The 21246-nt window shown below is 38.6% G+C and overlaps 1 protein-coding gene across 3 annotated transcripts in view; it reads left to right on the forward strand.

Moving 5' to 3' along the window:
• Window positions 1–334: 334 nt before the first annotated feature.
• Window positions 335–21246, forward strand: part of lifra (LIF receptor subunit alpha a) — a 38204-nt gene continuing 17292 nt past the window's right edge. The window contains exons 1-5 of one of the 3 annotated variants that reach the window (XM_066712168.1): window positions 335–641; window positions 15724–15884; window positions 17128–17288; window positions 18480–18636; window positions 19304–19561. In XM_066712168.1, the coding sequence (XP_066568265.1) occupies window positions 15806–15884; window positions 17128–17288; window positions 18480–18636; window positions 19304–19561 (655 nt within the window). In that variant the 5' untranslated portion in view covers window positions 335–641; window positions 15724–15805. The remainder of the gene's footprint in view (window positions 642–15723; window positions 15885–17127; window positions 17289–18479; window positions 18637–19303; window positions 19562–21246) is intronic. The other 2 variants (XM_066712169.1, XM_066712170.1) reach the window with 2 other exon arrangements.

Raw genomic sequence — 21246 nt, forward strand, 5'->3', positions numbered from 1 at the left:
ACCAAACCAGCACGATGGGGCGAATGGCCTCCTCTCGTTTGTAAACTTTTAAAGAAAATGTATTTTAATACCACACTTTTAGTACCAAAATAAAATTAAGCGAGCGGGCGTACAATGCAAGACTACTCCTCCGGGACTGCGGGGTGGTTTGCATCCCGTTTTCCTTGAAATGGTCTCTGTGCCTGCTTTCAGTTTCCAATCCCCGCCGTCTATCCTGCTACAGCTGTTAGTAGTCAAACAGAGAATAACTTGGGGGGGAAGCGCAGCTACAGCCCGTGTGTGCGGCTCCCCGCTGCAGCGCCCCCGCTCGGGCCTGTTTTCTCGGAAAGCCTCGGTGACTCAGTTCTTGGATAGCGGCGCTTCCGGTGACGTCAGGAAGCGACTTTTTTCCCCTCTTGATTTCCAAGGAATGCGATGTAGCAGCTCCAGCATCCAGACTCGGCACCGCACTGTTACACACACGGACACTGATTTTTGTATTCATTGCTTTCATTTTATGTGATCATATCCATGTCAACAAGGTGAGAGACAATCTCCCGCCGTGCTCCGGCAGTACAGCCGGGTGAAGGACACAGTATAGGGGCAGATTAAATCACGGATTGGGCTCCCATTGGAAACGCGCTGCTGGGAGAGACGTGAGTGTGAGTACGCGTTTGCTGTTATTATTGCGGGTGACTGTGCCGTGTACTGTAAGCGTGAACGGAAAATGGAGAAGGACAGTGGTTTTGTTGGTTTTAATGGTTAAGTAATTTAAACCCAGTACAGCTGGTGTGGAAACGGCGCACCTTCACCTCTCAATGGGCTCGTTTGAGAGAGAGAGAGAGCGACGCGCAGAAAGTTTGAGCTGTTTGCCGTTTTAATTAACGAAATAAAGAAAACTCACACTTTCGAGTGGATACATTGATATGTTTTTTATATATTTTTGCCGTCATTGCTAATAATGCATTAGAGATATAATTTAACCCGAAATAGCGACATTGTAGTTTTACAAGTTAGTTTTCCGCAATACATTGTTCTCAATGCATTACTCGTGTGAGCCAGATTTAACGCGTCGCTTTTATTTGACACTGACAGTCAATATCAGTGCCAGGTTAATACATTAATGTTTAAAATCTGATGGATTGATAGAGATTTCGGCTTACTTTCGATGATTGAATCCATATCTGATGGAGAGACCGTAAGAAAGTGGTTTGTGGTGTCGTTTTACTTGGATTATGTAGAAAACATTGACAGCACTAAGCGTGAATCGGTTTTTATATCGCCTCCTCTCATGTGTGATGGGGATTAGGGATGGTTTTATTTTACGCACCTGAGGTTTGTACATGTTTCTTGATGTGTTGGTATTTGTGTATCACCAGGTTAACTAATCACGACAGGTTTAGTTTCCAGGTGCAGTGGCTCCCAACCCTGTTCCTGGGGGCCCAACTACCCTGCTGGTCTTTGATCCAACCAAGCTATCAATTAGTTAATTGAACTCTTAATTTAACGAATATTTTTATTATTGTAAACAGTAGGGCTTTTAAATATAACAAGGAACTTATCTAATCAAGGAACCAACTTTTTATAATTTAAAAAGTCAAATGTAAGTAAATTATTAGTTAAATGAAGGGGTCAATTAAGTAATTGAGTGCTTGTTTGGAACAGAAAACCGGGACCAGGGTTGGCAACCCCAGCAGTAGGGCACTGAAGTAGGGGACGTGACCCAATCAAGCCCACGTACCATATAAACCCACTTTGCTCTTTTATTTTGAATTACATAAAAGACAGGAAATACTAGAAGGATGATCTGTATCAGAGCAAATGCACAAGGTTGTTACTGTCATGTTACTTTTTACTTGGAGTCAATCACATTTTTTGTTCTTGAGTTAATTATGACTTTGTGCTGCCACTGTGCAGCAGCATTTTTAGAAGTCCCCCCAAAACTTTGCTTTATGAGGGGCCCTCCCAAGAAGCCATTTTTCTTGAATTTGGTGACCAAACTTGGTGAATATTTTTAAGGATTGTAAAATTTAAGAGATTAATAAATCAAATGAAACCTTATAGGATGAATTTGCTTGGTATTTAAAAGCACAATTTTGTATTTAGAAATATAGATTTCATGAGTTCCAGGGCTAGCGTGTGACACTGTCAAAATGATTGTCACACAGATAGATGCAGTAGAACAACAACAATTGAGAAATACTGTTGATGACCATAGTAAATCAAAACATTTTAGATGCTGCTTCAGATAAAACAATATTTAATGTTCCATCAATTATTATAATCTACAAATTGAATTGTTTTTGTCATATGGGCTTAAAAGGAACAGTGCCTCATTATTGATGGTCATGCCTCAGATATTTCCCTGGCACTTGTGGCCAAGGCAAAAGATAATGGGGTTGTGCTTCTCCGGCTGCCATCTCACCTCACCCACATCCTCCAGCCACTGGACAAGACAGTGTTTGTTGAAGTCAAAAGTAGGGATGCACCGATATGAAAATTCTGGGCTGATATCCGATATTAATATAACAAGAACGGCCGATACTGATACCGATATTTCCCTATTATTTATTGACCTATAGAATGAGAGCAGGTTGGGGGGGAACTGCATTGCAGTTCATGTGCATCATTCATATTTTGTTAAAGGTACAAGAGTTGAACAAATCAGATGCTTAGTTAGACGCAATAAACGCAGCACCATCAGACAGAAATATCGGTCAGAAATGTCAGCCATTTTAAAGCAATTGGCCAATAGCCGATAGTTATTTTTTGCCATTTCGGCTCGATACTGATCGGTGTCTGATTGTTCAGTGCATCCCTAGTCAAAAGGTAATGGAGGAAATAACTGTGCTGCCAATTCCTGTGTTAGCAGGGACAAAATTTGAATGAAGGAAAACTAGATGTTCTCTGGCTTGATAGCCGTGGAAAGCACATCATTGGTGGCTTTGAGAGCACTGGAATATTCCCTTTCCCAGCCCCAGCCCCAACCCCAACAGCCAGCACACCAGCAGAGCAGACTGCCTCTACAAGTGCAACAATTCCATGTGATGGAAATTAGTCTCAGATAATATAAAAATACAATTTTAATTGGTTAGGTTGGTTATTTGAGGTCTGAATTCAATAATGTATACAATATGAAGTGCTTAATCGATACAATTTGAAGTATTTACTTTTAAAACTCTTGATAGCTTATTTGGGACACATGTAGTCTTACATGTGGACCTTATAAGCCCACTCCAGACTTGCAATTAAATAAGTACATTTAGTACATTTATGACAGTCTACCACAAGTGTTTAGATGAGATAGTAATCTTTGATTTAATACCCACTTTATTGGGAAGCAATTCACACATCTAAAAGAAAACATGTAAAACTTAGATTTTGGTGTGCTTAATTGGGTCACTTCCCCCTAATTGCTTTGTGTTTTTGTAAGTCAAGTTAGTCATTTAAGACTGTTAATACAGCTAGAAAATTATATTGAATGCTCACAGATTTTAAGTATCAACACAGCATTTGATTATGCTTTTATGTGATTTAGATATAAATATGAGATGGATAGATAGAGAAGACCATCCCACCCTAATTTAATTGACCCACAGTATACCTTCTGTTAAAAGGTTTGATAATTAAAAAAATGATAGCCTAAAAGAACCTGAAGAATAGAAAAAGGGTATTTTCTCTCCACTTTTATATGATATTAGTCATTGTCAGTTATTTTTTTTAGCGCTTGCCAGTCAAATCTCTTAAGGTTTATATTTCAGCCCAAACATGTAATTTACCTGAAATCTTTCTTGGTAGTATTCCAAGAATGTCTCTCTGATTGCATTTAAAACTATCTTAAATGGTTAGATTCAAATCTGTGGCTCAGTTGACCTAAATTCCCCACCCCATATCCCCAAAGATTGTCCATAGTAAATGCCTGTTTTTGTCAATATTTTAGCAAAAAGAGGACTCCTACTTATTGTTGTGAAGCCTTATTATATTACAGGTAATGACAAAAAACGTGGAGGAGATCAATGTTTTTCAATTTTGAATACAACCCGATTAGCTGAAATATAGGCTATTAAGTGTAATAATGAAGAAACAGAACAGCATGCTGATACTTCCCATATGGAGTTGTGGCTGTCAATTGTTTATAGGAATTCAAGGCTTCTCACATCTTAAATCTAAATGTTAATTAGATGGGACTTTTAAGCCTTCATTGACATACATTTTTAGTATCTCTTTGGAAGCCACTATATTTCCTACTCTTCCAATACTGGTATTAGAAAACTAATTATACAGGGGGTGTATTGATAAAAAATAATTGTCTTTATGCAAGCCTAATACACTGGGTAGTGATTAAACAGACAGATGAATGAAGTGGCGATGTCTGAATGAATACTAAACAAACCTGGAATGGTGAAATCTACAAGATCACCCCAAAACACTCCTGCAATCTGCATGATAATCATATTTTGTTGATGTTGTCCAAAACTCATAGACACCCATCACACAAACGAAAACATATTTAGAATGTGAAGTTTGAGTTCCCAGCAATGCAGATTTTACTTGTTTTGCATGATCATGTCTGATTTGAGGTTTTAAGGTTTCCATGTTCCTTTGCTCGCTTACTCTTTAGATTGCTCAGGTTTATGGTGCTGACTGGTGTTTTGGTTTTGGCTTTGTTTATTTTTGGCTTTGCCATCTGCTGTCTCGATTGCTAGGCTTTTCTGCGGTTGTTCCACATGAAGTGCTGTTAATGGGATAGTAGTATTGCTCATGACGGGAAGACAGATTGTCACCTTAGATTATCTTTCTAAGTCTGAAGCTGTCTGGTCTTTGCCTATGCATGTGTGATCATTTCTTATGTAACCTCTAAGCAACAAATTGCAGTATTTCTCTTACATCTGAGGAAGACTTCACAGAAATTGAGTTTGAGCACTAAAAGAGAGAGCTGTTATTGTATGTTTTTTGAATGTTCATATAGGAAAATAAATTAAAACTAACATTAACCTAATGCACTTTCATGCGATTGCTTGCTAGTGATGAACTGAAGGCACATTGTGTTGAGATTTAATATCTTTGTTCAGCTGCTTCCACACAGTTAAATCTGTAGAAAGGATTATGGGAGGTTACTCTGCAATGCCACAGGAAGGGTGCTACTTGGCTGTATTGTTTAGCAATTCTTTCCCATTGTGGCATGGTTTTCATGAAGCCATTAATGTGGTAAATATGAGAATAAACAAGCCTATATAATTTAAAAAGCAATTGCAATTAAGTTTTCAGGGCTATTCTGTGAATTTGCTGTCTCACCAATGTGGTGACAAAGTAGAATAAAATGGGCAGTGTAGTTTATCCTGAAATGTAGAAACTGTATTAATTCCCTTCCCTATGGGAACCAAACCTAAAACTGCACAGCTGACAAAATAGAAACAGCTGTGGCCTGTAATTTCTACTGAAAACAGTTTTGACTTGTAAGGCATGTGTGTATATGAACATTCATTTTAGGGATTTGGTATATAAATTAAAATGAGAGGACCAATGTGACTGATGTTTCCATAGGTATGAACATATTTGGGGTGGGGGGAGGACTTGCACATCTTCAGTTTGAATGTCTTTCATGAAAAAGTCATTTTTGTTGCTGTGAATGGCAAAGGGAGAGCAGCCCTTGAAACAGAAGAATATGTATTTTGTACATCTTTTCATGCAGGAGTCTTCTCCTCAATAACACTAGAGATCTTGGTTGTATTTGGACATCCTGGTATTGGAGAAAGGACTGTCTCATGGATCCACGATAGAACTGTGGCTTGGCAGTGAGAACCTGATATTCGTAAAGGAACAGAGTCCTGAATGAGAACAGTGTCCTTTAACAAGTCAGCAGGTATGCCGGGCAGTCAGGCCAAAAGCAAAGGTACAAAATAAAGTGACCAGTGTCTACAAAAAATGTAAATGACCCCCCAGCCTGTGCAACATTTTCAAAACACACATTCACAAACCGCTTTCCACTAACATTGCCAAGATTAAATACCAATTAACCTTATTTAAACTTCTTGGCAAAAAAAAAAAAAAATGGTAGTGTAACAGTGTGGGGGGTTGATCCAACACTGCTGGGGCACTGAGGTGGTTTATGTAACACAAGTTGGGATTAAGGGAAAATAAATGTAGATTTATTTAAAGTTCTCAAACCAAAACGCATACAAAAGGATGAAACAAAAACCTAACTCCTCTGGAACCTAACTAAACACTTAAACACGGTCCCTCTCTATTACGCTAACACATACAGTCCAAATCAGTAATCCGTTCTCGTCCAAAACCAAAAGTCCCTTTATACAAAAGCAATCAGACTTTAGTATTCACTTGCAACAGTCACTCTCCAACTCTTTTCCCTGGCTCTCCTCCTGCCTCCCCACAACAGGAAGTGAAATGCGTCCCTGTTTTATCGAGCAGGGGAGCAGGTATGTGGGCTCCTGGTAAATCACCCCCGCCTGGGTCCGGGGAGTGCTGGAGCCTCACTGGGTGCTCTGCCCTCCTTATAGTTCCAAAATTAGTAATGGCCAGCTCATACTGTATAGTATTAAGATGATGTATTTGTTTTAGGTTAGTTTCAGAAAACAAATACATTGAGTGAAATGCCCGTAGGTCTACAACATTGTTTTTCCCCTTGAGTTTTATGTAAATGGATGCTGAAAAGGTGCTGACAATAGCCTGCCCCTGAAGCTAAACAGGGCTGGTTTTGGGGTTGGCTTTATTTCTACTTCCCTCCCCTATGTGCCATTATCCCTTCCTAGCAAACGTTCCATGTCATGGTGAGGTTTTAATATACTCAAATACAAATTAAACAATACTTCAAACAGAAGGGCTGTAGAAGTATGGCAAATGGGGCTTTCATTATTTAAGGCTCATTTGTTAAAATTTGGATGGCTTCTAGATCAACGTTTTCCCTGACTGATACCCAAAACCAGTTACGTGCTATCCTCATTACGTATTTACAAGGAACATTTAATCTGATTAATGTTGGTGCCCTTTTCACACGGGCTGCATGCACTGCATCAGCCAAAACACAGATGTCTGCATAAACGCTGACAATCTAAAGGCAGCCTTGAAGACTTTCTTTTCATCTTTTTTTTTTTTTTTGGAGGATAACAAAAATAAATCATAGTCAAAACCAATTATATGCATTTATCTATTTAAATGAATGCTTCATAAGTGCCTTTTAGAAACCCCTTTATTTTTTTCCCTTCATTACTATAATATTCTGGTAATCTTTTGATTTAAATTGCATGATGCAACTTTTATTGATGGGCTAGTCAGGGATAATGCAGACGCTTAATATTGATTGTGTGCTTTACTGGAAATATTTTTCTCAAAAAATTGCTTCCAGTAGTTAATGATTTAACACTAAGCCAAAGTTCTCTGTTACAATTTTGTGTTACAATCAATTATCAACAAGACAAGTTAAAATGTTTTCTGTATATAGGCTGAACATATAGACCACTGTTTTTCAGACACTGTGCCACCAGGGTATGTTGAACACATGAGGAAAAGTCACAAGAAAAACTCAAATAATAAAGACATAAATATTCCTCCCTTATCAAGAATAAATAAGTTTCTACCAGAATCAAACAAGCCTGTCTCAAATGTGTGGTTTCTCACTGAAAATTGTTTAATTTTAAAGTTTATGAAAGGGGAGGGGAAGAGGGGATGGTGTGCCATGCGAAGTGTTAAAATCAAGTTGGTGTATCTTGAACAATAAAGGGTTGGGAAACACTAATTTAGACCTTCATCTAACCAGTATAATTTACATTTATTCAGTAATATATTTTGATACCGTCACATCATGCAATAAGCTAGATTTTGGATAAAAGGCTTATGAATTAGTGAAACATAAATTAAGTTGCCTTCATTCAATTGTGTTGTTTGAAATTAGTTATTTTTATAGTGTTTTCCTTTTGTTAAAATGTGGCAGTGTAATGCTGGTGTGTAATTCAAGATCTGAATGGATTTTATTTACGGGTTTTCAACTCCCAAGATGAAACCACCAAGATGCATCTGGATCTACTGTAGATTTTTTTTTTTCTTATTTTGTTTTCTTCCCATAAACATTTTGGCTTGAGGTATTTTTGTTTGTTTTTAGCCATTACACATGTGGTGTTCTTTAAACAATTGAAAGTTTAAAAAAACAAAAAGACACGATCTTCTGATAGCAAAAAAACATTTTAAAATCGCATTGTTATTCTTAGGAGGGGTGGTGTGCAGCTTCTTTCGGTCATTACAGATTGAGGACATGGTGCAGCTGAGAGACATGCTTGCAATTCAGGCCACAGAATCGGCACTCAGCTGTTTTGCTCTCACAAAAATGCATGTGAAAGGGAGAGACTGGACATTGCAGATTTATGCTTGTACACCTTTAACAGCAGTGTGTGCAGACTCCTCCTTATCAGATATTACAAAACACTGACATGTTAAGAATAATTTGAAATGCAACCTTTTTTTTTTCCTTTTAATTTTTATATCAGTGAATTGAAGTTTTGTGGAATCTGTTTGAAGTTAAAATGATAGTGTAAAGAGGAAAAAAAAGTTTCACATTCATCTAATTTGAATGGTAATAGCTTAATGATCCAATAATCCCTCCATGCCTCAGTGATGCAGCATCCACAGCATGACTGGGCTGTTTGTTTTATGTGGTCAGCACCCTTTTTGTAAAGAGAGGCCCCTTGTTCTTATGCCTGATATAATCTCTATTAGATTTTCATATGCCCCCTTATCTCTGAGTTGTGGTGTTAAATTAGTGGGCATCTTTTTGGCATAGTTTTTCCTATGTTGATGCAAATATTTTATCTTTTTGCTGGTGATCAACAGTCCGCTAAACTAAAACAACTCCTTCAGTTTAATCCTAGGCTAAAACATTTTCAATGAGAAAACATGGAATAGCAGCTTCTTACATTAACACAGCTGTGTTGCAGAAGAGATTCAAAGAAAATTAAACGGGAGATCAAAGGATGTTTTCCAGTGTCGTGCTTAGTTTTTTTTAGTGATTGGAGTTCTTCTGTATATTCTCTTTCTTCTGTGTGGCATTCTGGTTTTGTATGCTATTGAAGGTCCCAAGACGAGAAATGGTGAAAGCCACAAGTTCAGGCTTGTGGCAGTTGCGGCCAAAATGCTGCCTGCCAGACTGTGGATCTGGAGTCTGAACTCCTGCAGGGGGCTGTTCCAGGGCAGGCAAGACTCCACACCTCCTACAACCAAGTTGATCAGCAGCCCTAAGTAAATTGTTGTGTGACGCACGGTTCTCAGTCATGGCCCTTCATGACTCTACACTGATGCACTGTAACAACACTGCACACCTGAACATGCCAACTTGCAGACCCATGTCTGGAAACTAGATAATGTGATAAGTGGGGTTCGTTAAGTAAATGCACTTGTACAGTGATTTCATTTTATTGTATTATTGCTCTCAAATGGTTTTAACACCCAGTTTCTATATGATTGATCTTTATTTAAACAACACAAATTAATTCAAAGTAAGACCTATGTTCCTGTACTGAATTCCTATGAGTAATGTTTCTACGCTAAACTCAGTAAGCTATATAATTTGGCCTTGGTCTTGAACTTGAGGTTCCCAAGACTGGACATTTGGACATTGAACTTGAAAGCAAATTTTTGCAAACAGAAATTAGATTAATTTGATTTATGATGATGTGACTAATCTGTGTGGAATGTGGTTGTGAGTATTTTTACTGATAACATACTCTTGTTTAGGTTTAGAAAAACATGATGAATTCAAGTATTGCAAAGAATGCTTTTCAAGCGTAAGAGACATCAGCTTTTACAAGGTTGAGGGACAGATAAATAAATAAAAATAGTTCTTACCAACCCAGAAAAGATCTATCATAATGTGAGTACACTGAAAACCTGAGACTTCTGCCCATTAAATTTTAAACAGTGAAAAACAGACAGGCTATAGAGACAGGATTTTAATTATGCTAATTGCTTTTATTGAGCTCACTACAGTTTGTATCAGGTCCTGTTTTCCAGTTGTTCCTCCTTTCAGCAGTTTTCATCCTTTCCTCTTATATAATAATAAACAACCTTTATACTTATACAACCCTTATACATATTTACTGTATACCCTGATAAAAACTTAAGTGCAGGCAGGCAAAATTACATAGTGAAGGATTGAGAGCAGTAGTAAACCGTGATAGAAACCATGCATGTCAACACAGATTCTGGTGCCCTGGTTGCAATGAATCCCCTTTTATCTAATCTCAACTTTTAAATAACCAAATGGAAACAAAACGTATATATAATTTGAAAGCAGCCTGGAACTCCCCCCACCCCCCCAAAAAAAAAAAAAAAAAAAAAAAAGACAGGGTGTGTGTGTACTGAGCTGCCAGCCTATACACTTGAGTCATCATGCTGTTAAAATATAGACTCGTGCACTACAGAATGAACAGGACACAAAGTAATCAAATGCAACATCAGTTTGTCAAACAATTTGAGCAAACAATCAAGACATGAATTCTCTCCCCACCTTTGAATTTGAGGGGATCCAACTCTGTAGGGCAGCTGTATGTTTGGAGTTCAATGTCAGGTCAGTTGAATATATTTGAGGAAGGCTGGGCCTGAACATGTACGTGCTTGGTTTAGTACTAAGAACACAGTGGCTTGTATGTCTTCGTTAGCTGAAAAGCTGGTCTTTGTGCTTTTTTTTTTTTGTACACTTCTGTTAGGAAAAAAACAAACGCACTGCCCTCCGGGAGACTGAGTTGTTACTCCACCCTACACAATTCTCAGAGCTCTCAAATTTTTTTCTTCTTAATTGTATCACTCTGTAGCCTATATATCATTGTATTTATTTTATTATTTCTGGGGGTGAGGTCATTTCTGTATCAAAGTTTTTTTGTTTTTTTTGTGTGTGTTTTAACCATTATTATTGCCAAGTTTGGACGGTTTGCCTACATTGAGATGGATAACATTGAGGCAGTTACATATTTGAAAGGAAACGTGTTCAAGCAGTCCTGCCTAAACTTGTGCTTACTTGCCCACCTCCTATTTTCCTATTTCATAACATAGGTTTAAGTTACGAGAAATGCCTTGACTACAACATCTGTTTCTTTTGTCTGCCCCCCCACTGTTTTGATTGGATCCACAAAACCTGTTTTGGCAGCCAGTGTCCCATTCATTTTCCCTCAATGACATTATAGATAGGATTGAAGATATGGCACAAAATGGCCAACACTAGCATGAACCTTGATACAACAGGTCATTTAATGACACTTCCAACCACATTTTGAAGCTCATGCTAACTTAGTTCTCTCTAACTTAGCAAGCCAATTCCAATGTACAGACTGACCAGGTTATCTTATTGATCAAGTAGCCCTTCTCAAGCTGAAAAAAGGGCAAGTATGCAAATACAAGTGTATGATCAAGGATAAATTGTGATTCACTGTGCAGTCCGAAACAGTTGTGTTGAGGTTTCAGGTTTGGCAGTCTCCGCCCAGTGTACATAAGCATTTACCCAGTTGCCTCTGGAGACGGACATCAATGGCAGTGCCAGACCTTTCACCTCTGTTCTTCAGGAATACTCTCAATCTCCGTTCACTGCTCTTCCATCCTCAATTCTGATCTAAGCCACCACTAACTAACCTGTTTTTTTTATTGATTAGGACTGCTTGTCCCATTACCAGAGAATTTGTAATGGTGTAACAGCTGCAGAAAAACATTTTGTGAGCAGATAAGACTTGTATGTGGCTTTCCTGATGCACGTAAACCTTGGCATACTTGATCTACTTGATGATGTGTGCACTCATGCGGTAAAACTAAACAAGTTAAAGCCAGATACAGATATTTGTTAGGCTGTCCTGAGTGTATGGTGCAGTGAAGTACCCTGTTTCATATGAAAACTCCCATACTTTATAGCAGGGGTGGCTAACTCTGGTCCTGGAGAGCCTCATGGTTTACAGGTTTTTGTTCTATCCAGATTGTTAACTGCTTAATTGAAACAGTTATGAGTCTTAAGTAGGCAAAATGTCCCTGTGTTCAAGGTATCCATTGATTAGCAATTTAGAGAGACCTGGAAAACCTGCAGGATTGCAAATGAGTGATGACTAATGGGAGATGATAGTCTTCCAGTTACATGAAAGGGGAATATTGTAATTGAATGCAATATGTGAGGTTTTGGTTCTTGCTTTCCACTTAAAGTTTTAAGCACTGTGGATAGAATTCAATGAAATGAAAAGGAAAAGCAATCGATCACAGACAGGCCAGAGCTTATTGACTGAGTCTCAGGAGCCCCTATATAGCACTGCTGAATACCGTCTTCTGCAGAGCCCAGGAGACTGCTGTCTTTGATTGAGCTGTGGAAAAGCATGTTATAGTTGTTGTTTATGGGAAGATGAGAGGCGGACAATGACATACAGGCACGAGATCCTGGATCCTGTTAGTTTTGTAAATTTACCTTGAGGTCAGTTAAAGAATATTTATTTCCACTGTGTAGAGCGCTGTGCAGTGCAGGGACATTCTAGAATGGCTGCGTTTGAATGACAACTGCATTCTTTGCACTCTGTGAAGACCGATTGACCATTTTTGATACTGCAAACAATGCCACAATGAGCGAATGGGATTCTGATTAACCAAACTTGTTTGTGTTCAACTGTGAATCACTGTGATTTTTTTGTTTTGTTTCCTTGTTCTAGGAGGCATACAAGGGAGCAGTCCACTAAAGTTTATACTAATTATTTAATACTTCACTCATTGGGTGATTGGACTTTTCACAGTTTGGCCCCACAGCTGTGCACCACCCTAAGGGCTGTTAGAGACTCAGAATTGAATACCTGCTGATGTCTCCAAAACCTGTAACACAGGGGAGAGGAAGACAACCTGCCTGTAGTCTCAGATGTGCACTGGCAAGCAGGTTGCGTCTTTTCACACTGTAAACAAGTTTACCCTGTTCTCTTCAATCAGTCTGTAATCTTCAAACCCAGACATGGAAGAACTGCTTGTTTACCTTTTGACACAGTCACCTTAAACTGCATAGGCTACAACACGTAATGTGCACATGGCAAAGACTTACACTTTACTATCTGCTAATATTAGACTAATCTCTTTATGGCACTACTGATTCATCATAACCTGTTCATTGTCATTCCAATTTGCTGTTTATGCATATTGGTGTAGGGTTTGTAACACTATCTACTCTGCCTTAAATTACTGTTTCTTGTAATATTTTATATTTATTTATGCACTTTATTTAAGCTGGCTGCCATTTATCCTCTCTTCAGTATAGTATGGGAAACAACATGGCTCATAGATAGCAGCCTTCAGCTTGGCAGTATTATCAGTCTTTTCTCTTAGGGTGTCTGTGAGCAGGCCAGTCCTGCCCACAAGAATACATTCAAGCTTTAGAAAAAACTGTCCTGTAAAAAAATGAGTGCCTTCAATTGGGCAGGTAACAATGTTATATTTTCTTTGGAATCCCTTAATGAGCTGGAACATTCTGTACCGTCTTAAAACACTCTCCGGTGTCCACTCTTGGAAGAAAACAACATCCTTATCTATTTACTTTTAACACCCACACATGTTTTAAGTGGCATTAACAAAAAAAAAAAAATCCTCCTTAATTTTTAAAACTGCACTGATTTACAACTGCATTTAAAACACTTGAATGTTCTCCTTTATCTGACAATCTTGGATCTATGAGTGCTTTATGTGTTGTGTAAAGAAGCATAGATTTAAATGTAACATTTAAGTTGTACTTGCATTACCAAATCTGGTTAGAACTCCCTGTTCTAGGAGAGCTTTCACTTTCTTCTATTTCTGGAAGCTTCCATTTTAATGCTTGCTTACCGTACAAGGACATTTCTCACTCTTGAGTCCTGTTAAATTGAATACCATGGATTCTGCAGAAATCCCCAGTGATGTACAGCACAACATAAATGAACACCATTGGGTATTATCCAACATTTTAAATGTACATGACCAATGGACTAAGGGAGAAAAATGTAAAGTAAAGCACAGAAGATGGCCCTATTGACCTGTGTATCCTGCTGGTGTACTAGCAATTAACGCCAGTTTCCTTTCTGGAAGTTCCAGACACTTTAACCCTGCATCCTGCTTCCCAGCAGTATCAACTTTTGGTGTAACTGGAGTCGGTTACACTTAGAATCTTGTACTTAAGATGAGTTACAGAATGTGTTCTTTCAGATCATGGAGTCTGCAGAATGTTCCTTTCACCTGACCATTTGTTCACTGTATACCAATGCTATAAACCATCCCTGAGATGAGAACGTTTTACATATTGAATTTGTTCTTCAAGAACTATCGAATACTTCCAAACAGTATTATTAGGCAATAAAGTTAACCTGCACTGATTAATCTGAGTGAATTACTCATAAATGGCAAGGTGAGATGTTTAAATGCATTTGAGGTTCATTTTAATAATGTGACTGGGTTTGACTCTGTTAATATTGGTTACATGATAAAAGCATACAATTATATTATTTGAGGAATACTGCCAAATTCAGTTGTCTTGTAATACCCACATAATAGCCATAGTTAGCTATATCTGGACAAATAGTTTTCCTGATGCAGACTAGATGTTAGCAATTGTTAAAAAAAATTATGCCCAAGCAGTAAACGGTTGTAAAGAGCACCTGACAGAAGCATCAAGAAGGCTGTTCTTTAATCATTAAGTAGCCACCTGAGCCTTGCATATCATGAAGGGGCACTTGGTATTCTGCTGCTGAATATCATTTCAAATAAATATTTTTATTCAGGCTTTGTGAAGAAAGAAATGCATATTTCATCAAACACTGTAGTATTATAGGACCTCCAAAAATTGCTTAAAGATATGCAAAGTTTAAAATCTCATCTCTCCCTGATTGCCACGCATGGCAAGGGACTGGTGTCTCTGATTCAGTGGTTTGAAAGCCATGAAGTGAGAGCACATATGCTGCTATAAACCAGCAATGTGTAAGACCCTTCCATGAATTTTTGGAATTACTGACTAAATACTACAACCCTGATTAATGCAAAAATAAGCTGTTTCTATTCCTGGACCCCATAAACTTAAAGACAACATAAATGATGCCACTTTGCTGTTCTCTTATCTGCTAAATGTGTAATTGTATGCTCCAAACATCTGCATCACAGGACATGCATGCTCTTTAACCAGGAAACGCCACTTCAGCCTGCTGCCTTCCTGCATGCCAGTTCAATCCCAGTGCAGTGCTAGTATGGATGCTTCTCAAACTAACGACTAATTTCTATTTCTATTACTATACGATGGCTCCCCAGGACCACAGTGGCACTCTGTCAAAGTGTCCAGATGAGAAATGTAATCATAGCTGTGGCAATTCCTCATATCTGTCCATTAAAAACTCACAGCACTGTTACTAGGCCTTTCTGCATTATTTGGCTTGAGTTCTTTATATTCTGGTGTTGCAGTAAAATAAATAAAACGCAAGTAACTTGAGCAAAATACAAGTTTAAGTTTAGGTTGCTGTCCTTAGCTGTTGAGACTTCAATAAACACTTGTGTAAAGAACCACTTCGGCCATCTATGAAACATTATTATTATTTGTATTATGACAGCCAGTTTTTTTTAACATTCCTGTCATGTGGTACATTTAATGAAGATGACTTAAAAGTGGGCACTTTAATTTCATTAAACATAGGCACTCTAAATGCATCCGTTTTCCGCATTCCTAATCAAAATGCACTTTCCACGCAATTTAATCCATGCCTTTCTCATTTTCCTGTCCAGGAGAGGCCGGAGCCCTCGGTAATGATCTAGTTTATGGTCGCCCTGAGCCTCTGGACTGTCGATCCCCAAAAAATAGCACAGCATGCGGACTGAACTGGGTCTCTGGCTGCAGCTGGCAGTCCTCACAGCTCTGCAGGCAGGGAAGAGCCACGGGCAAACGGGTAAGTCAGCGACACAGATAGGGCAGTGGAGAAACAATTCTAACCTTTTATAACACTTTATATTCTATAGTACACAAAATAACAATTATAAGATAAGAAAAGGGGGAACAGAAAGCCATAAAACTAAGGACAGAAATCACTTTAACTTTCTGAAGACCACTACATAGCAACTAAAAAGAAAATAATAGTTGGATGAAAAAAAATCTATAACTAAGGACATGAAACCAGATCATGTAGTTATTTATATATATATATATATATATATATATATATATATATATATATATATGCAACTGCAACCCAGTATTTGGGATTTGGGATAATTATTTGAAATGCCAGTTTCTGTCATCCATTACTCGGTAAAATGTATCCTTATTTTTCTTCTTGTGCGACTTAGTTTTTTAGGTTTCTGTGTTTTGTAACTATTCCAGTAAATGCATTTGGATCGCTTCCTCCAGGATTAATTAAACCAATCAACCAAAACGTGCATGATGCCTCACCAGTGACTTTAAGAGCATTGTGCAGCTTTCATCCTTTTTCTAAGTGTACTTTGTTTAATGGACATTGAGGAATGTGCTTTATTTAGTTACCTTGATAATTGGCAGAAACCGCAGCAAACATGCATAAAGGGACATACATGTTTTATTTCTTTTAGCCACATTCAACATTAAATTAGTTCAAACTGATGTGAAACTGTATACATGACACAACCTGCACTATTTACTTCAGAGCCTGTGAAGGGTGAAACGCATTTAAAAGTGCTAGCAGACGAATTGCTCTTACTAATTGCTTAAACTCAAACATAAGAATATAGATGGTAAACCCAGGACAGGGGAGACATTGAAAACACAAAAGCATAGAGCATCTGCATTTGAATGAGCAAGCACAGCCCAATTATTGTAATACTGGATTTGCTTTCTCTGGTGCTTTCATGTTTTTTTGTTTTGTTTGCTTCTTAATGAAAGCAAATGGGAGGATTTTTTTTTAATGTATCTTTGTATTGTTATCTGTTGCATTCATGCGAGTGATGGAGATATTTTCACACCTACAGAAAACAAAGTCTGAAATGGATATTCGAAGATAGTGGTCTAACCTGCTCATAACTTCTATTGGCTAGAATCACTTGAGAGGTTCAGTGAGGGGTGTGGATAAAATCCTTTAGGAAAATCAAGTGGAGATGCTCATATTCCCCTGGTGTATTTATTCAGACAGGGTGCTGAAGTGATTTTTTCTTTCTTTGCAGTGTCTAGTTCGCCAGTGCCCCAGCCTATAGATCTGGATGTGAAGGCAGATTTTGGTTCCCAGTCTCTTATTGTGACATGGCGGGATGGCTATGGTAGCCCTCCGAAGTTACTCTATAACATTGTAATTCTCTGGACTGAACAAATGAAAGATGTATACAATGTAGGTGGATTATTGATTATATAAACAGTCACAGTGAGCTACAGTGAAAGAGATATTAATTTGTGAAGATGTTCTAATAAGAAAAATCTGTTAGTCTCTCTCTCTCTGCTAAGCTGTCTTATGACCTATACATCTGTGAATATATACACCGATCAGCCATAACATTATGACCACCTGTCTAATATTGTGTAGGTCCCCATTTTGCCACCAAAACAGCCCTGACCCATCGAGGCATGGACTCCACTAGACCTCTGAAGATGTGCTGTGGTATCTGGCACCAAGACGTTAGCAGCAGATCCTTTAAGTCCTATAAGTTGCGAGGTGGATGGATGGATCGGACTTGTTTGTCCAGCACATCCCACAGATGCTCGATTGGATTGAGATCTGGGGAATTTGGAGGCCAAGTCAACACCTTGAACTCGTGATTCATCAGACCAGGCCACCTTCTTCCATTGCTCCGTGGTCCAGTCCTGATGCTCACGTGCCCATTGTAGGCGCTTTCGGCAGTGGACAGGGGTCAGCATGGGCACCCTGACTGGTCTGCGGCTACGCAGCCCCATACGCAACAAACTGCGATGCACTGTGTGTTCTGACACCTTTCTATCAGAACCAGAATAACTTTTTCAGCAATTTGAGCTACAGTAGCTCATCTGTTGGATCGGACCACACGGGCCAGCCTTCACTCCCCAATGAGCCTTTGGCCGCCCATGACCCTGTCGCCGGTTCACTGCTTTTCCTTCCTTGGACCACTTTTGATAGGTACTGACCACTGCAGACCGGGAACACCCCACAAGAGTGCAGTTTTGGAGATGCTCTGACCCAGTCGTCTAGCCATCACAATTTGGCCCTTGTCAAAGTTGCTCAGATCCTTACGCTTGCCCATTTTTCCTGCTTCTAACACATCAACTTTGAGGACAAAATGTTCACTTGCTGCCTAATATATCCCACCCACTGACAGATGCCATGATAACGAGAATATCAGTGTTATTCACTTCACCTGTCAGTGGTCATAATGTTATGGCTGATCGGTGTATTATTTAAAGTCAATAGTTTAAAATCGGTAGGCCTTTATTTTTAAGTGGTATTTCAGTATATATGATTGCTAGGTGGGCTAATCATTTTGACCTTCAGTGTGTATTGTATCTAATAAATCTGTGCTTTCTGCATTCCTGTATATGATTATCTCAACAGGAGTATATCAATGAGCCACTGAACAATGGTAATCAAAACCATCACTGGTTGTGGACGTCTCCAATGCCTTTAGAGTGCACCTCACACTCAGTGAAGATACGAGCCTGCCAGACCTGGAACCATTGCAGTAACTGGAGCCAAATAAAGACTATCCAAGGTGACTTTTGTTAACAAACTGCTGAGAAAATAAATCCTGTCAACAGACAACACATTTTCTGTAAAGGATTGAGTTTCATGTTTTTGTTTTACAATGTTTTACTGGAACACAACTGTGAAATTCTGGCTCGCAGCCCAGCAATTATTTAGTTCATTTTGGCAAAATATAACTAAACAAATGTTTGAAAACTCACATTGTAGTTTCTAATGAATGCTGAAATCAAAACGTCTTTTTTTTTTTTTTAATCTTCCTGGCTATTCATATGAGTTTACAAACCCCCAGAAAGTTATATTTCCCAAAAGTGCACTTTTTTTGTACTCTTAAGGATAATAAGAGTATTTACTTTCAGAAGCCATTTGACAGATCACCAGAAAATGTGTTTTATGTGCACTATACATCAATAATGAATTTGATCAAGAAATGCATTTGTGGAACTTGCTTTTTACTAGTTGTTTTGTGTTTTGATTTTGAGCCAAACACAAGTTGAGCATTTATTTAGAAATGGATAAAGTAAAGTGACCCCAGAGAGCCTTCTGCACTGAATTATATTAAGAAAGTCAGATCACGTTGGGAAACACACACATGACACACTTTAAAGTTTTTGGTTGTAAGTAACAAATTGTATAATATTTAATCATACATTTTTTCTCTACTCTTCTTCTTCTAGGGTTTGATATACTTTATAATGAGGGGCAAGCATTTCCAACTGACAAAGTAGTGGCTGTGGGCACAAACCTTACATTTTGCTGTGTTGGCCGAAAAGGTCAAACTTTCAACCACATAACTTATGAAGGTGAAAAGCTTGATGTGACCAAGGTTAGCAAGAGAACTGTGGCAGCAGTGAAGTACAACCTGACAGCCTCAAGGCCAAGTGGATCAAATGCGTTTTGTAGCGAAGATGTCGGGACAACTGTGTTTGTGGGCTGTAAGTACGCATCTCAGAATTCCTTGCACTCTGTATACTAGATGTTAAGCATATATATATATATATATGTGTGTGTGTGTGTGTATATATATATATATATATATATATATATACACTCACCTAAAGGATTATTAGGAACACCTGTTCAATTTCTCATTAATGCAATTATCTAACCAACCAATCACATGGCAGTTGCTTCAATGCATTTAGGGGTGTGGTCCTGGTCAAGACAATCTCCTGAACTCCAAACTGAATGTCTGAATGGGAAAGAAAGGTGATTTAAGCAATTTTGAGCGTGGCATGGTTGTTGGTGCCAGAAGGGCCGGTCTGAGTATTTCACAATCTGCTCAGTTACTGGGATTTTCACGCACAACCATTTCTAGGGTTTACAAAGAATGGTGTGAAAAGGGAAAAACATCCAGTATGCGGCAGTCCTGTGGGCGAAAATGCCTTGTTGATGCTAGAGGTCAGAGGAGAATGGGCCGACTGATTCAAGCTGATAGAAGAGCAACTTTGACTGAAATAACCACTCGTTACAACCGAGATATGCACCAAAGCATTTGTGAAGCCACAACACGTACAACCTTGAGGCGGATGGGCCTTAACAGCAGAAGACCCCACCGGGTACCACTCATCTCCACTGCAAATAGGAAAAAGAGGCTACAATTTGCACAAGCTCACCAAAATTGGACAGTTGAAGACTGGAAAAATGTTGCCTGGTCTGATGAGTCTCGATTTCTGTTGAGACATTCAGATGGTAGAGTCAGAATTTGGCGTAAACAGAATGAGAACATGAATTCATCATGCCTTGTTACCACTGTGCAGGCTGGTGGTGGTGGTGTAATGGTGTGGGGGATGTTTTCTTGGCACACTTTAGGCCCCTTAGTGCCAATTGGGCATCGTTTAAATGCCACGGCCTACCTGAGCATTGTTTCTGACCATGTCCATCCCTTTATGACCACCATGTACCCATCCTCTGATGGCTACTTCCAGCAGGATAATGCACCATGTCACAAAGGTCCAATCATTTCAAATTGGTTTCTTGAACATGACAATGAGTTCACTGTACTAAACTGGCCCCCACAGTCACCAGATCTCAACCCAATAGAGCATCTTTGGGATGTGGTGGAACGGGAGCTTCGTGCCCTGGATGTGCATCCCACAAATCTCCATCAACTGCAAGATGCTATCCTATCAATATGGGCCAACATTTCTAAAGAATGCTTTCAGCACCTTGTTGAATCAATGCCACGTAGAATTAAGGCAGTTCTGAAGGCGTAACGGGGTCAAATACAGTATTAGTATGGTGTTCCTAATAATCCTTTAGGTGAGTGTATGTCTCTAGAAATCATTAGTTTATAGTCCTTTTCTTCCCTTATGTATTCCTATACATGTGAGCATAATATATATGTGCTAGAGCTTTTGTCATAATCATTAATTTATTAAAAGTTATTAAACTTGTGGATACCGTGTTATAATGTTAATCAATGGAATGGATACTTTAATTTCAATAATTGATGTTTATACATTTCAGGGTATAATGTACATATATATTTCTGGCACTTCCAATCTTGATCCATTACTGTATTACATTAATAGTTATGCTTTTGATGAACACTTAAGTACCCAATTAAATTGTACGTAAGCCCACAGCACAGGTGAGGATTATTTACAGACCAATCAGT

The sequence above is a fragment of the Amia ocellicauda genome, chromosome 8, assembly GCF_036373705.1.
Source record: "Amia ocellicauda isolate fAmiCal2 chromosome 8, fAmiCal2.hap1, whole genome shotgun sequence".
NCBI classification, from domain to species: domain Eukaryota; kingdom Metazoa; phylum Chordata; class Actinopteri; order Amiiformes; family Amiidae; genus Amia; species Amia ocellicauda.